The sequence below is a fragment of the Aquarana catesbeiana genome, linkage group LG04, assembly GCF_042186555.1.
Source record: "Aquarana catesbeiana isolate 2022-GZ linkage group LG04, ASM4218655v1, whole genome shotgun sequence".
In the NCBI taxonomy this organism is placed as follows: domain Eukaryota; kingdom Metazoa; phylum Chordata; class Amphibia; order Anura; family Ranidae; genus Aquarana; species Aquarana catesbeiana.
In genome coordinates this window covers 56,774,993-56,791,858 of record NC_133327.1, presented here as the reverse complement: position 1 = coordinate 56,791,858, position 16,866 = coordinate 56,774,993, and the positions used below count along the sequence as shown (strand labels likewise).

Genomic DNA, 16,866 nt, shown 5'->3' with positions numbered 1-16,866 from the left:
CTACTTCGGGGGCGACTTGGGGCGACTTGCATAGACTTCTATACAGAAGTCGTTTTGCAAGTCGCCGCGGACGACCTGAGGCTGAGGCGACCTGCAAGTCGTTCCACCCCTGTGTGAACCGGGGCCTAATACACAAACAGTAGTCGCCACCACATGTTTGAATGTAACATATGAATGAAGGGGGTGGACTTTTCAATCATCAGCCCATCCTCCATTCTTAGATCCTGTTTCATTCATAGATGGTGTAGTACAATGTCTGTGAATGGAGCAGTTAGGCAGAAAGGGTGGTCATAGTTGGCTTTCTTGATGACCGCCTTTGACAGCCCCATAGTTGCATTACCCCCATCACACCAAAAGATTGTGGTGGTGGGGATGGGCATGGACAGAGGAGAATTTCAATTTCAACTTAACAAAGAGAAATCAGAACAAGGACCACACTACTGCTTGTAAGTTATGTCCCTTGTGCTGATGTTTCTGTTTTTATCACTACACTTAGGCTTTAACAATTTTAAAATATCATTTTAATGAAAAGAAAAGGAAAAAACCTTCAAGAAAATATTTACAGAAAACATATTACAAAACAGACAATAAGCAACATTCAAAGAGGGATTCCAAGTACATATTGCCTAAGCAAAGTTTGTCTAGTCTTTAGTTCAGAATCCAATCCATTTTCAGAGTCAGATATATTAGAGTCACTGGCCCTTAAAAAATACTCTTAACATTTCTACACAGTTCCAATAGTAAGTGAGAGCTATAGTCTTCTCTGGTCCCTGGAGAGGGTGTTTATAGAAATGACACATCCCATAAAATGATCTGGAGGATGTGCTAGAGAACCTGGAGATTTTATGATGCTCAGTAGATACACCTTTAATCCCAGCTTTTGTAGATTCAACCGATTCCATCTGAGAGGTTTTACCTTTCAACAACCAACATATCGCACAGAATAAAATTCCAGTTTCATAGAGACCAATTATGATATAAATTGGATGCATATATCACTAAGAAAGAACAAATATGTTCCATTTTTAGGCATATGCAGTCTACTTTCTGCACTGTAGGTGGCAATCAACCACAGCTGCATTGCAAAAGAAGAGGAAGTCAAGACAAACATCATTTCTCTATGGTTCACTGGGTCACTGGGGGAGCTATCCAACTGAATGCTGGTGACCTATTTGAGTCTGGTGGCCATCTTGGATCAGGGCAGAGTCGATTTAAGGCTTTGTGCGTGTTTCGCATGTGGGTAGTGCAGGAAAAGGTCCCCCATCTGTCAGGGGCAGTAATTAGCAGCAGGGAGAGGTTCCAGATGAGTAGGGAAAGAGCATGGACATGCCATCCTTAGTTTATGCCTCCTCGTTTGGGTACAGACCTGACAAGCCGCATTCCTCCCCTCAAGACAGACACCATCAGTGCACTCGAGACCAACTGTTATACTCTTCATTGCAACATTGTCTGAGTTCACTCAGTTGGGTTGTCAGGCTAGTTGTGCGTTATTGAATTTTACCTTCAATACAGTTTTGTTACTGCAACTAGATTCTGAGTGTTCACTGCAATTTTTTTTTTTACATTACAGGTTTTACAAATGCAATATCTATCACAGCCTGTATTATGTAATATGAACCAGGTTTGGTCTTGGTTCCATTCTAGCTGCTCTGCTCTGCGTCAGTGTGCCTTAAAGTGGAATTAAACTCTCCAATCTTTTACATCCGAGAAAGATGCCATTTTAGCCTTTGTTTGATCAACAGTTGTCATGGTGCTGCACCTGTGATCAGTTATCACACCAGACATTTTATGGCTTCACAGTTCACTTGAGAGCCCAAGAAACTGTGACAGTTATCATGGAATGCCTTGAATGTAACTGTTTTGGTTAAACTGATGGGTTTAGTTCCAGTGTAAGCTGGTTGTTTTCTTTTGATCATCATATTACCTTCCCCGAATGCTAGCACAGACATAAGATTTAAATCTGAAGGTGGTGCTGTGTGCAATATGACTTCCCCACTCTCTCCAAATGGTGTTGAGTTGTCGGACCTTATTATCTCCACAATAAGTGATTTATATATTTATGCTCCATTCATGATCCTATATTAATACTTGTCTTTAGAATATTATGTAATTATTCTCCTTCCTTCATTTATTTCATCTTGTTCAGTTTTATTTGTAAACATACAGCTTTCACCAATCTGAAGGGACGTTTGATCTTCATACAGGAGCTCTCAACTACAATTCTATAAATCAAAAAACAGATTCTCTTTCAGAAAAGATTAAATCCAGTCCACAATAATTATTCATATGTTTACTGCCAGTTCGCTTTAATTGCGAGGAATTGCACAGATCTCATGCTTCAGTGGAGGAGTTGTGAAGCCAACAGCACCAGAGAGGTCCAGTTTTGCTCCAGGTGGAGCCTGAAAGGTGAAGTTTTGTAGCAGTGTTGTAAAGAAGAGGAACAGTTCCATTTTAGCCAGTGTCTCTCCAGCACAACTTCTCTTACCTATAAAAGGGATAAAGTATAAAATCATTATTAAAATAATGAAGAATAATATTGACTTTTACAGCTGTAGGACAGACAGCTTTCCATTTCTGCGTTCCTCTAGGTCCAGTTGGGGACCTCTGCATATGTAATTTCTTCAACCTTTGCATTGTGGGGGTTTGTGCAACACATTTTAGAGCCCCAGCAGGGTTTTGCACTCCCCCAAACGATACTTCTTAAAAATCTTTGTGGTTAAAGAGTCTCCAACACTTTGTGCAAATCAATGCATAGTACATATACAGTAACTGTTAGAGCAATTTCTTTCATTTCATGCTTGCTATAGAGAAGCAGATGTAGGAGTATTGTGCAGGTAGGATGCATACCCAATGCAATAATAATAAGCTGTCCTAGAACAGCAGCACAGCACATGTATAGATAATGTATCACACAAACCTTTAGAAGGGCAGTGGGAAAACATGTCAGGGAAATCTTAATAGCGGAGTATCCAAGATCCATGCCATCCAGGCATAGTAAATATAACTTTTGAGTAGATTGACTTAAAGGCATTGGCCTAAAAGTTGGAAATATACCATCTCAGAATGACTCACTAAATGTGGCACCATTTGTAATTAGGGTTGTGTCCTATGCTGACTTGGTCTGTCCCTGTTTTAGTTACAACCATAGAGGGTCCTATGACACACTTGTGACAATATAGATGTTCTCCCCTTTGATTAACTTACCTGCAGAAAATGGTATAAAAGCTTCGTTGTTAACAAGGTTTCCCTCTGAGTCCAGAAAATGCTGAGGGTAAAACTCTTCTGGCTTCTCAAAGTATTCTTTGTCCCGTAGAACAGAATACAATAATGGAATAACTTGAGTTCCCTGAAACAAATAGATAGGCAAAACATTTAGATGGCTTATAAGTAGCAGTTGTTATACAGTCAGGTCCATAAATATTGGGACATTGACACAATTCTAATCTTTTTGGCTTTATACACCACCACAATGAATTTGAAATGAAACAAACAAGATGTGCTTTAACTGCAGACTTTCAGCTTTAATTTGAGGGTATTTACATCCAAATCAGGTGAACGGTGTAGGAATTACAACAGTTTGTATATGTGCCTCCCACTTTTTAAGGGACAAAAAGTAATGGGACAAGTGGCTGCTCAGCTGTTCCATGGACAGGTGTGTGTTATTCCCTCATTATCCTATTTACAAGGAGCAGATAAAAGGTCCAGAGTTCATTTCAAGTGTGCTATTTGCATTTGGAATCTGTTGCTGTCAACTCTCAATATCAGATCCAAAGAGCTGTCACTATCAGTGAAGCAAGCCATCATTAGACTGAAAAAACAAAACAAACCCATCAGAAAGATAGCAAAAACATTGGGTGTGGCCAAATCAACTGTTTGAAACATCCTTAAAAAGAAAGAACGCACCGGTGAGCTCAGCAACACCAAAAGACCCGGAAAACCACAGAAAACAACTGTGGTGGGTGACCGAAGAATTTTTTCCCTGGTGAAGAAAACACCCTTCACAATTGTTGGCCAGATCAAGAACACCAAGAACACTCTCCAGGAGGAAAGTTTGATGGATGATTGTTAATTTGTCCCATTACTTTTGGTCCCTTAAAAAGTGGGAGGCACATATACAAACTGTTGTAATTCCTTCACCGTTCACCTGATTTGGATGCAGGGGCGTAACTAGAAATAGCAGGGACCCATAGCAAAATGTTGTATGGGGCCTCCCTGCAAACAGCCCCCCCACAGCTGCCCTAGTGTCAATGCAGCGTGACCTGTGCACAATGCAGCGTGACCTGTGCCCAGTGCAGCGTGACCCGTGCACAATGCAGCGTGACCTGTGCCCCATACAGCATGACCTGTGCCCAATGCAGCGTGATCTGTGCCCCATACAGCGTTGCCTGTGCCCAATGCAGCGTGACTTGTGCCCCATACAATGTGACCCGTGCCCCATACAGCGTGACCTGTGACCCAAACAGCATGACCTGTGCCCCATACAACGTGACCTGTGCCCCATACAGCGTGACCTGTGCCCAATGCAGCATGACCTGTGAACCATACAGCGTGACCTGTGCCCAATGCAGCGTGACCTGTGCCCCATACAGCGTGACCTGTGCCCCATACAACGTGACCTGTGCCCAATGCAGCGTGACCTGTGCCCAATACAACGTGACCTGTGCCCCATACAGCGTGACCTGTGCCCCATACAGCGTGACCTGTGCCCCATACAGCGTGACCTGTGCCCCATGCAGCGTGACCTGTGCCCCATGCAGCGTGACCTGTGCCCAATGCAGCGTTACCTGTGCCCAATACAGCATTGCCTGTGCCCAATACAGCCTGGTCTGCCTGTGCCCCATACAGCCTCACCTGTGCAGAGGAAGAGGCAAGCCACCCGGATCAGCAGAGAGCGGGATTGCCCGCTGTAATAGCTTTCATTTGAATTTCCCGTCTTCCCGGGGCTCATCGTCACATAGCCCCACCTCTTGGCCTGACGCATTTGATTGGCGTTCTGTCTATCAAAGGCGCTCGGCCAAGAGGTGGAGCTATGTGACGTGAGCCCCGGGAACACTGGAAGTTCTAATGAAAGCTATCACATCGGGCAATTCAGCTCTCTGCTGATCCGGGTGGCTTGCCTCCTCCTCTGCACAGGTGAGGCTGTGAATTCTATCGGGGCACATGGCAGTATGGGGCACAGGCAGACCAGGCTGTATTGGGCACAGGCAATGCTGTATTGAGCACAGGTCATGCTGCATTGGGCACAGGTCACAGCTTGCCTCTTCCTCTCCTCTCTCTCTTCCCCTGGCTGGGAGACTGTGCCGGCGGTGCTCTCATCCTCACTGGGCCCCACTTGGCTGCGGGCCCCATAGCGCCTGCATGGGTCGCTATGGTGGTAGTTATGCCCCTGTTTGGATGTAAATACCTTAAAATTAAAACTGAAAGTCTGCAGTTAAAGCACATTTTGTTTGTTTCTTTTCACTTCCATTGTGGTGCTGTATAGAGCCAAAAAGATTAGAATTGTGTCGATGTCCCAATATTTATGGACCTGACTGTAAGTTCATTGGTCTGCTCAAGGTGCGCTCTAGACAAAGCTAAAAATTAGGCACTGAAATGCAGAAAGCACAGACTACCTACTCAGTATTTTATTATTTTTATCTACACATTGCTTTAGTACCTCAGTCCAATTTCCTTTTTAAGTAATCTGGAGACCTGGGAACCCTTTTTTTCACCTGTTTGTAATGCGGGAGATCTATTCTCAGACATACCCACTATAGACTCCTAGCTATCTCTCGCATACAGAATATACAATGTAATAAACAATCAATACTAAGATGTTGCCAGCAATCATCATTCTGGCGATACAGCATTCAGAGAGATGAGAAGTGATGGAAGTAACTTCACAAAACACATGTAAAAAAAAAACCTGGAAACCAGGAGGTCAGTTATAAAGTTCATTGAAATATGGGTCCAATGTATTTCAGAAATAGGAACTGGAAGAAAGACCTTATCAGATTGTCCCCTGAGGATTTTACTTTGCGTGCTGATGGGACATGCATTCAACAAATTAGATATATTTTTTTCTCTGTGGAACACCAGTAGTTGCAAGAAAAATGATAAAGTATTGCACATTCCCTGCAATTTCCATTGCAAAAGAATCATCACTCCATCCCCTACAGAAGTGGTAAACACCTCCAAAAAACATGGAGCCTTTCGTATCCACTTCTAGAGATAAAATTCTTCGTCTGTTTCCTCTTCGTGGTTAGGGTGGTAATTAAAGCTACCACAGCGAAGAAATCATTAGTAAACTGGTGATAATAATTAGCAAAGACTAAGAATCTCCGAATGATTTTTGATGTGGAGGCCAATTCAGGATTGTATTTCATATAGATCCATGCCCTGGGCAGAGACTAAATAACCCAGGAAGGTTACCTGCAGGGCTGCCATCATGGGGGTACAGCTGTTACAACTGTAAGGGGCCCCGGGGCCCCTCGGGCCAGAAGAAGGCAGGATGGGTGAAGGGGACCTAGCACTAACTCTCGGTGGAGCTGCTGGTTTAAGCGGGTCTGTTACCTTCACTTTGCTTCCCTCTGTTTCACCGGCACCGGGTCTAGGGGTTCCATTGAGTTTACTGCTGGACGACACACGCACCAACACTAGAGTACGTTTTCAATGCTTTATTGAACAGTCAATCTTTAGGAAGTAGCAGGAAAGAGACGGAAAAGGAAACTTTCAGGAGAAACTCAAATATCTTCTTACAAGATCTTAGCGACAAATGTCCCGATAGAATTCAAATAATTATGTGGAATGCATTCCCCTCATGGGACGCACTCTTTGCTCGTCTGGATAGGCCTCTCTCACTGGTCTAGCAGCCAGTACGCAGCACGAATCTAAAGTCTCTGCCACAGACTCACTTGAGGGGGTAAATCTACACGATCCTCTGCCACAGGATGTATCAGATCTTCTGCAGTGAACAGTCAGTCACAGTGCCTGAACCTTTAAGCCGAACTGGCGACACTATGCTGTATGGTTACTTCTTTTGGATACGTCCTCCAACCGAGTCACCAGGCCCCTCTATAGACCAGCACGCTGCGTGATCTCTCCAAGACAGGTCCTTCCCTGGGGTCTCCTCGGCTGTCCAGCTTCGTCACACAGGACCGACAGCTCAGGACCATTCCTCAGCCGCGGTGGTAGGCCCCAGACAAGCCTCTGGATCCACCCCTGCGCCGTAGCATCGTGGGCCTCCCAATCGGAGGACCACAAGGTAGCTCCTTAACGCATACCTGTCAGCCAGGAGGGCCAGCAGGTGGCTGCAAAACGATGCTAGAACATGGCGTCTGTCCCATAAATACCCCCTTCCCAGAATGCAACTCGGAGGATCACCTCCACCGAGCTTGTCTCTGAGACAAAGGAGCATCTATACACTTTGACACGTTGCCCTTCCAACACTGACTAATGGTAACAGCGACACCCACTGGTCAGCACAGAAGCACACACAACGTCAGCCAAGCTGGAACAGAGGCGAACTTTTAACCATCCTAACACCCAATTTAGTAAATTTACCTAACTGCAGTAGATTGTAAATATATATATATATATACCTGTGGTACCCGAGTACCTTTCTTTTGTGTACATTTTTTATGCACATAAATATATGTATGGTGTCCATTGTGCATTATACTATCAAAGCTATCATCCGGCTTGTGCGAGAAGCTGCTCCTCTTATCTCTGTGGCTACTCCAGGGCCCCGCACTCCAGTTATCCCTCAAGGCCGTGGTCGTGCCCACTTGCGTGACTTGATGGTGGAAACTCCTGGGGGAAAGATACCGGAGTCGAGTAAGCCTGAAATGGGTGAAAGCAGTGCGCCAGTGGGGGCTGTGATACCAGTGGCCAGTAAGGGAGATAAGGTCGCTTTGCCTGCTGATGTTAGTTCCAAGCGCAACCTGATCCCGGCCGAAGAGTGCTCCACTATCTCCGATTTGGATATCCCGTCTGATCAGATCTCTGAACTGTTCTCAGATACTTTATCATGGACTGGGAAGTGGAGTGATAGTGAAGAGGAACAATTGTGTGATTTGGAGGAGGATCAAATTCTTCCTGTGCCAGCTGCCAGTGTTAAAATTAAGCTATCCGCCAGTGCAGCTGACATCTGTGTCTCACTAAATCCTTTGAGGAGGATCGTTGGGCAGGACGGGTCCCTAAAGTCACTATAGCTAAGCCAATTCAATCGGCCAAGTCTGGTTGCAAGCCTGATGTTGTTGCTGGACACTGGTTCAACACACCTGATGGTTGAGTTTTACTTGGATATGGAGACCCTAAAACATTGCCCAAGCTGTCCAAGCTACAGTGTATAGTCATTAAGAAAGTGGCTGAGGATTATGGCTATGAGTTTTCTCAGAATCCCTCTGCACCTCAACTTCAAAAAGTTGTCACCCAGATATGCTGAAAAGTATGCTTTTGTCCTACAAACTTGGGACTATGGTCATCAAATTAATCCGGATTGTGTCATTATCCGCAGGCCTAATAAGAGACATCCAGCATTATATTACCACTGTTAAGCAAAAGGAAGACAGGCTGACCAGGCTGGGGGTCCAGAGGATGAGGACAGGTGGGAGAACACTGTGGATCTAGAGGGAAGGAGCTCGCTGAACCTGAGAGGGGGATTCCGGGCGTGCAGGATTCCGGCCACAGGATCTATTCATGCCCTTCATCCCTGCAGGGGTTGGGCTTTCTGGTGAGTGAGGGCACAAGTGGGGGCCTGCCAAACACGGACACATCATTATTGAAAATTCGCTGGGGATTACACGTCTGTTGGATATACCTTCCACTTGTGTAGAGGGATCTCCTTCACATTTATTGGACATTTACATTGGACGATTTTGATTGTAGCACATACATTATTTTATATATCTTTTTGATCGCACCTATTCACCATTACAATTTTTTGATTAATCCATCTCATACATACACATATTTTGTTTGCACCTATATACATTTTTTTCACGGTTTATGTAAAGAGGGATTACAGATGTTTATTATTATTTGGCCTATTTACATGTACTTTTTATGTCACTAGGCACGTGAGTGGGATCTTCAAATGTTGATATATTTTTCAATGTCACTTTTATCTATTTTCTACTTTGTATGATTTTGTAATTCTTTCACCAATGGTAGTGAATTGCAGACTCACATCTTATGTAAAACACGCAATGGAATAGCTTGCAGGATTTTAGCAAGAATCTCTCACTTAGTCTGTTGTGGACTTTGGGGCACACCTCACACTCATTGTCCATTTTCTTTTCCAAAAATTTTTAAAAATTTTTTAAAATATTTTTTAATACTTTTTATTTACATTTTTTAATATTTTCTCATTCACATTTTTTTTTGGCGTTTTTTGTTTTTCTGGTTTTTTGATTTTTCTACTGTCTGTGAACAGCGCCATTCCCCTATTAGAATACATTAACACTGTTAATGCCCAAGAGGAAACCCTACAGTTACCAGATCCCAGGTATTACTGGACAATACTTTGAACTGTGTCAAGTTACAGAAATCACTGTGCATTACAAATGTGTGCTTTGTGGAGTCAGGATGCTTTAACCAAAGCTACTCTGCCTTCAAGAGAAAGTTGCCGTGGGGACATTCCTGTTTGGCTGTACTGCTGGAACTGTGTTCTGCTGGCAGCAGCCAGGCGTGCCCACTTGAGTAGGGATGAGCCAAACACCCCCCGGTTTGGTTCGCACCAGAACCTGCGAACGGACCGAAAAATTGCACAAACGTTAGAATCCCATTGAAGTCTATGGGACTCGAACGTTCGAAATCAAAAGTGCTAATTTTAAAGGCTAATTTGCATGGTATTGTCCTAAAAAGGGTTTGGGGACCCGGGACCTGCCCCAGGGGACATGTATCAATGAAAAAAAGCTTTAAAAACAGCCATTTTTTCGGGAGCAGTGATTTTATGATGCTTAAAGTGAAAAAAAAAGTAAAATATTCATTTAAATATCGTACCTGGGGGGTGTCTATAGTATAAACCACAAATAAATGGATATGTACAGCGCTGCGCTAAACCAAAAACACTAAGATAGCAGCTAACACACCTGCAGACTCTAGGTAGATAGTGAAAAAATATATAAAAAAGTGTAGCGCTACAAACTGACAAACAAAAAATTAAGTGCATATACACAATGAATGAACCTAGAATGAACTAAGTATGACCATAAATATGGATTACATAATATGAATGTGCTAACCTGCAAAAAAATAAATAAATCAATAAATAATAAACCTAATTGGTAAGAGCAGTGACTAAAAATGAAAATAGTGACAACTCCAAAAAGTCCTTAATTAATTAAAAAGAAAAACAGTGACAGTCCATAATATAGATTTGTAAAAAAATATGAGAAAACACCACCAAAAGTCTATGAAGGTTGCACGTGGCAAAAATTAGATAAGTGACTCCCAGGTTCACAGGTGAGTGGATGATTGGTTCCAGGATCTAACGGTAAGTCAAAACTGGGAATACCACAAGTGAACAGAAGATCTAGATCGGTGCCGGGGCCATCACCCAGAAACAACAGGAGGCTTACCGGAAATAAATGACCTGAAATGACATACGTCATACAAGTCAAAAGGGCTTGTTGACCACCTGGTCAAAACGATATAATTTGTCAGATGTCGTCAGCATACGGTGGAAAGGGGAGGTAACATCACAGCGTTGCAAACTCAATTAAATCAACAATAAAGTCTACCTGGGGTGAAGCAAGGGAGGCATCCCTATTTAGAAAACATTGTACCGCCTCCATACCCTTAGACCCCTTTCACACTGGGGCGGTTTTCAGGCGGTATTGCGCTAAAAATACCGCCTGAAAACCGCCTCTAAACAGCCGCCGCTGTTTGTTCAGTGTGAAAGCCCGAGGGCTTTCACACTGAAGAGGTGCGGTGGCAGGACGGTGAAAAAAGTCCTGCAAACCGCTTCTTTGGAGCGGGGAAGGAGCGGTGTATTCACCGCTCCTTCACCGCTCCTGCCCATTGAAATCAATGGGACAGCGTGGCTATACCGCGGTAATACCGCGGCTATAGCCGCGCTGTACGAGGTTTTTAACCCTTTTTCGGCCGCCAGCGGGGGGTTAAAACCGCACCGCTAGCGGCCGAATACCGCTGCAAGAACGACGGTACAGCAGCGCTAAAAATAGCGCTGTTGTACCACCGACGCCCCCACCGCCCCAGTGTGAAAGGGGCCTTACAGTGTGGAATGCAAGTATAGAGGGATGCCACGTCCGCAGTGGCCATAATGAGATTACCAGAATAAGAAACATTCGATAGTAATCTAATCACATCCTTGGTATCTTTTAAATGAGATGGCATCTTGTGTACAGATGGCTGCAGGAAAAAATCTATGTATTTCCCAATTTTAGAAGTGACTGAGTCGATACCACTAATTATGGGCTGACCTGGGGGGTGAAGAGGGTCCTTATGGACCTTGGGCAAGTAATATATAACGGGGATACGCGGGGCAAGGGGAACCAAAAAAGATCTCTCCTTCTTATTTAAAATACAAGAGTCAAAACCTCTAGCTACTAATTTTCTCAATTCCTTTTTGTACTCATGTGTGGGATTATTCGGTAATTCCATGTAAGTCTCACGATCTCCCAAAATATGGTACATTTCGTCCATATAATCTGATTTGTTTAATAACACAATACCCCCGCCTTTGTCGGCGGGGCGGATAACCAGGTTTTTGTTATCGCATAGAGTTTTTAGGCCCGCTGAAGGTAAAGGATTGTAAAATGTATGCTTTAGCGGAATATTAGCTAAATCCCTCAGCACTAATTCCTTGAACAAATTGATAGTTGGTGGGAGTTGTGTTGGGGGACTAAAAAGAGAGGGATTGGATAAACCCGAATGAACCGTGCCAGACGTTGCCGCCCTGGCCACATTCCTAGTGGGATTCGAGATGATATATCTTTGAACGTTGATTTTTCTAATAAACTTTTAAATGTCAATAAACGTGTCAAACTTGTTAAGTTTGCACGGAGGGGCAAATTTAAAACCCTTATTCAGGATAATTATTTCTTCCTGAGTAAGGATCGTATCACTCAGGTTGAATACTCCTTGACAAGTTACGTTCGTTTTTTTTTTTCGTCTCTGGATCCTCCTCCCTCCTCTGGACCCTCTCTTGTTTCCGGACCTCTTTTCTTGTTTTGGGGGGGCCTCGTGAAAACCCCGAGTATTCCGTGGACCAGAGTAAGGTTGTTTGTAGGGGGATGGATCATGCCCAACATTAGGAAATGGATAGACATTCTCATCCTAATGATCACGTAGGGGGGAATATCTATTATATGTAGAAACCGGGGGGTGTCTGTAATAGGCAAGTAGTTTATCCTTCAATTCCCTAATCTCCCGATCTAAAGTCGAGAGACTTAGGGGTGTCTCCCGTTTGGAGACATATTGGATTTATGAGTTGGGGTCCCATTTCCCGCAGGGTATTAACGTGGAATGGGACATCAACTCTTTCATTAACCAAGCATAAAGTACTGATCTCCCTCTGTTATTTAATTTTAACATTACTTTTTATTTTTTAATTTTATTATCTTTTAATTTTTACTTTTTATGTTTTATATTTTTTAGCCTAGTCATCAGGCGTGTATAATATGTCTTTACAGTACTGAGGTTGAATATTTATTATTCCCATGTATTAATATATAATGTTTTGGATGGCATTGATATTGATGCCCCCCATTGGGAGTGTGGTGATCTCTACTATGATCCCTTAATATATGGTAGTGTCACACTATGATCTTCCATATAATCCCATATTACTAGGCGTGGGGACATGCCCCTTTATGATTATATTAAGTTAATTCCTCGTTATGCAATCTGGGCATTTATTATAATTACGATTCGTGCCCACTTTTTTATTGTTCTATTTGTTCAAACATCCACCTCTGCTGACACTCTAACATTAAGACCGGCCTCAAAGTGAGGTTTGGTTGGTTTCTGTGGAGCGCAGCGGCGTCACACTTCCTGGTTAAGTGGGATGCGGCTGATGCCTCTGACAGTGAGGCTTGGAAAGCACTGTGGAGCGCATTGACGCCGGACTATTAGTGTGCGAGTGATGTCAGCGCGCCACCTAGGAGCGACGTTTGGTTGTGTGTGGGTGGAGCGCGGCGGCGCCGCTGTACCCACATACATATTGGTATTAGACACTGATAGCGAGGCTTGGTTCCGGACTGGCTGACTAAGCCAGATTATAGTCTTTTACACACTGGAACCTCTTTAGACTGTTAATTACATTCCCTTTCTAAATTTAAATCTTCGTTTGTGGGCATATTTCATTATGGTGAATTTATGACCTCTGAAACCGGAAGCGTCATTCATTTGGGGCACTTCCGGTTTTTGGACACTCCCAGTGGGGGTCATTATCTGTTTATAAGAGCGGTGAGGAGGGGGGTTCCACACCCCAGATGATGGCGTCTTAGCTGAAACATGTCGGGTGGACCCCTCACGATTGCCGCTATATGATGTTTTAAGCTGTTTTCTGATCTTCCAACATGTGAGTTTGTTTTTTAATTATTTTTAATAAACCAGTGTTTTAAACGTTATCACGCTATGTGAGTTTTTTACTCCTCGCATGGCATGTGAATTATTAGTTTGGCCTGTGTCGGTTCGCCTATGGATGTGAAAGCTGTGATGTTACCTCCCCTTCCCACTGTATGCTGACGACATCTGACAAATTATATCGTTTTGACCAGGTGGTCAACAAGCCCTTTTGACTTGTATGATGTATGTCATTTCAGGTCATTTATTTCCGGTAAGCCTCCTGTTGTTTCTGGGTGATGGCCCCGGCACCGATCTAGATCTTCTGTTCACTTGTGGTTTTCCCAGTTTTGACTTACCGTTAGATCCTGGAACCAATCATCCACTCACCTGTGAACCTGGGAGTCACTTATCTAATTTTTGCCACGTGCAACCTTCATAGACTTTTGGTGGTGTTTTCTCACATTTTTTTACAAATCTATATTATGGACTGTCACTGTTTTTCTTTTTAATTAATTAAGGACTTTTTGGAGTCGTCACTATTTTCATTTTTAGTCACTGCTCTTACCAGTTAGGTTTATTATTTATTGATTTATTTATTTTTTGCAGGTTAGCACATTCATATTATGTAATCCATATTTATGGTCATACTTAGTTCATTCTGGGTATCTATAGTATGCCTGTAAAGTGGCGCGTGTTTCCTGTGCTTAGAACAGTTCCTGCACAAAATGACATTTTTAAAGGAATAGAAGTAATTTAAAACTGCTTACGGCTTTAATGTAATGTCGGGTCCCGACGATATGGATGAAAATCAGTGAGACAAACGGCATGGGTACCCCCCCCCCCCCCCCAGTCCATTACCAGACCCTTTGGGTCTTGTATGGATATTAAGGGGACCCCCGCACCCAAATTAAAAAAAAGGAAAGGCGTGGGGCCCCCAGGCCCTATATACTCTGAACAGCAGTATACAGGTGGTGCAAACAAGACAGGGACTGTAGGTTTGTTGTTAAGTAGAATCTATTTGTAATTTTGAACTGGTACATTTTTAAAGTGTAGCTCCAGCCAAAAAATCTATTTTTAAGCTTTTTGGAAAACATAGGGAAGGGTTATCACCCCTGTGACATTTGTTTTGCTGTCTGTGCTCCTCTTCAGAAGATTTCACCTCACTTTCTGTCACAATGACAAATGTTTTTAGAAAATTTGGGATTTTTACTGAAACAAGGATTGGTGATAAAGCATCAGTGGAAAGGAGAAACGTGTTTCCCATATTAACTCTTACAGGAGAGAATTTCCCTTCCTAGGGGTAGATTTCATAGTTACATAGTTACATAGTAGGTGAGGTTGAAAAAAGACACAAGTCCATCAAGTCCAACCTATGTGTGTGATTATGTGTCAGTATTGCATTGTATATCCCTGTATGTTGTGGTCATTCAGGTGCTTATCTAATAGTTTCTTGAAGCTATCAATGCTCCCCGCTGAGACCAACGCCTGTGGAAGGGAATTTCACATCCTTGCCGCTCTTACAGTAAAGAACCCTCTACGTAGTTTAAGGTTAAACCTCTTTTCTTCTAATTTTAATGAGTGGCCACGAGTCTTGGTAAACTCTCTTCTGCGAAAATGTTTTATCCCCATTGTGGGGTCACCAGTCCGGTATTTGTAAATTGAAATCATATCCCCTCTCAAGCGTCTCCTCTCCAGAGAGAATAAGTTCAGTGCTCGCAACCTTTCCTCATAACTAAGATCCTCCAGACCCTTTATTAGCTTTGTTGCCCTTCTTTGTACTCGCTCCATTTCCAGTACATCCTTCCTGAGGACTGGTGCCCAGAACTGGACCGCATACTCTAGGTGCGGCCGGACCAGAGTCTTGTAGAGCGGGAGAATTATCGTTTTATCTCTGGAGTTGATCCCCCTTTTAATGCATGCCAATATTCTGTTTGCTTTGTTAGCAGCAGCTTGGCATTGCCTGCCATTGCTGAGCCTATCATCTACTAGGACCCCCAGGTCCTTTTCCATCCTAGATTCCCCCAGAGGTTCTCCCCCCAGTGTATAGATTGCATTCATATTTTTGCCACCCAAATGCATTATTTTACATTTTTCTACATTGAACCACATTTGCCATGTAGTCGCCCACCCCATTAATTTGTTCAGGTCTTTTTTCAGGGTTTCCACATCCTGCGGAGAAGTTATTGCCCTGCTTAGCTTAGTATTGTCTGCAAATACAGAGATTGAACTGTTTGAACTGATATTTCATCTCACTTCCTGTTGTCTCCTTCCGTTTGCAAGTAGGAGTCGTTTGTAAGTTGGATGTTTGAAAGTAGGGGCCTGCCCTATATACTCTGCAGAAATTGTGGCCTTAGGTGTTGGTGTTGCCACAACACTGTAAGCCCTCACAGGGCCCTGCTGTGAAATTTTAGATCAAGAATTGTAATTACATGCCCCTGTTGAACAGGGGCAGAAAAATTGGGGCTTTGGTGATGGTGGTGGTGGTGGTGCCACAACACTGTAAGTCCTCACAGTTACTCTTGGTGGGCGCTGGAACGGGCCCTGCTGTGAAATATTAGATCAAGAATTGTAATTATATGTCCCTGTTGAACAGGGACAGAAAAATTGGGCCTTAGACACTGGTGCTGGTGCCACAACATTGCAACCCCTCACAGATACTCTAGTTGGAGCGCAGGAAGGAGCCCTGCTGCAAAGAATTGCATCAAAAATTGTAATTACACCCCCCTGTTAAACAGGGGCTGAAAAAATTGGGCCTTAGGCATTGGTGCCACAACACTGCAACCCCTCACAGATACTCTAGTTGGAGCGCAGGAAGGAGCCCTGCTGCAAAGAATTGCATCAAAAATTGTAATTACACCCCCCTGTTAAACAGGGGCTGAAAAAATTGGGCCTTAGGCATTGGTGCCACAACACTGCAACCCCTCACAGATACTCTAGTTGGAGCGCAGGAACGAGCCCTGCTGCAAAGAATTGCATCAAAAATTGTAATTACACGCCCCTGTTAAACAGGGGCTAAAAAATTGGGCCTTAAGCACTAGTGCCACAACACTGCAACCCCTCACAGATACTCTAGTTGGAGTGCACGAGCCCTGCTGCAAAGAATTGCATCAAAAATTGTAATTACACGCCCCTGTTAAACAGGGGCTGAAAAATTGGGCCTTAGGCACTGGTGCAGGTGCCACAACACTGCAACCCCTCACAGATACTCTAGTTGGAGCGCAGGAACGAGCCCTGCTGCAAAGAATTGCATCAAAAGTTGTAATTACACGCCCCTATTAAACAGGGGATGAACAATTGGGCCTTAGACACTGGTGGCGGCACCCAGAAACAAAAATATTCTTACAAGCTATC

The 16,866-nt window shown here is 43.6% G+C and overlaps 1 protein-coding gene across 1 annotated transcript in view; it reads right to left on the bottom strand.

Annotated features, from left to right (window-relative positions):
* Nucleotides 1–498: 498 nt before the first annotated feature.
* The window catches only part of LOC141141157 (uncharacterized), a 156,543-nt gene continuing 140,175 nt past the window's right edge, over nt 499–16,866 (bottom strand). Inside the window, exons 23-24 of the mRNA XM_073628860.1 lie at nt 3,205–3,346; nt 499–2,485 (exon numbers count right to left, since the gene is read on the bottom strand). Of these exons, the coding sequence (XP_073484961.1) occupies nt 2,307–2,485; nt 3,205–3,346 (321 nt within the window). The 3' untranslated portion in view covers nt 499–2,306. The remainder of the gene's footprint in view (nt 2,486–3,204; nt 3,347–16,866) is intronic.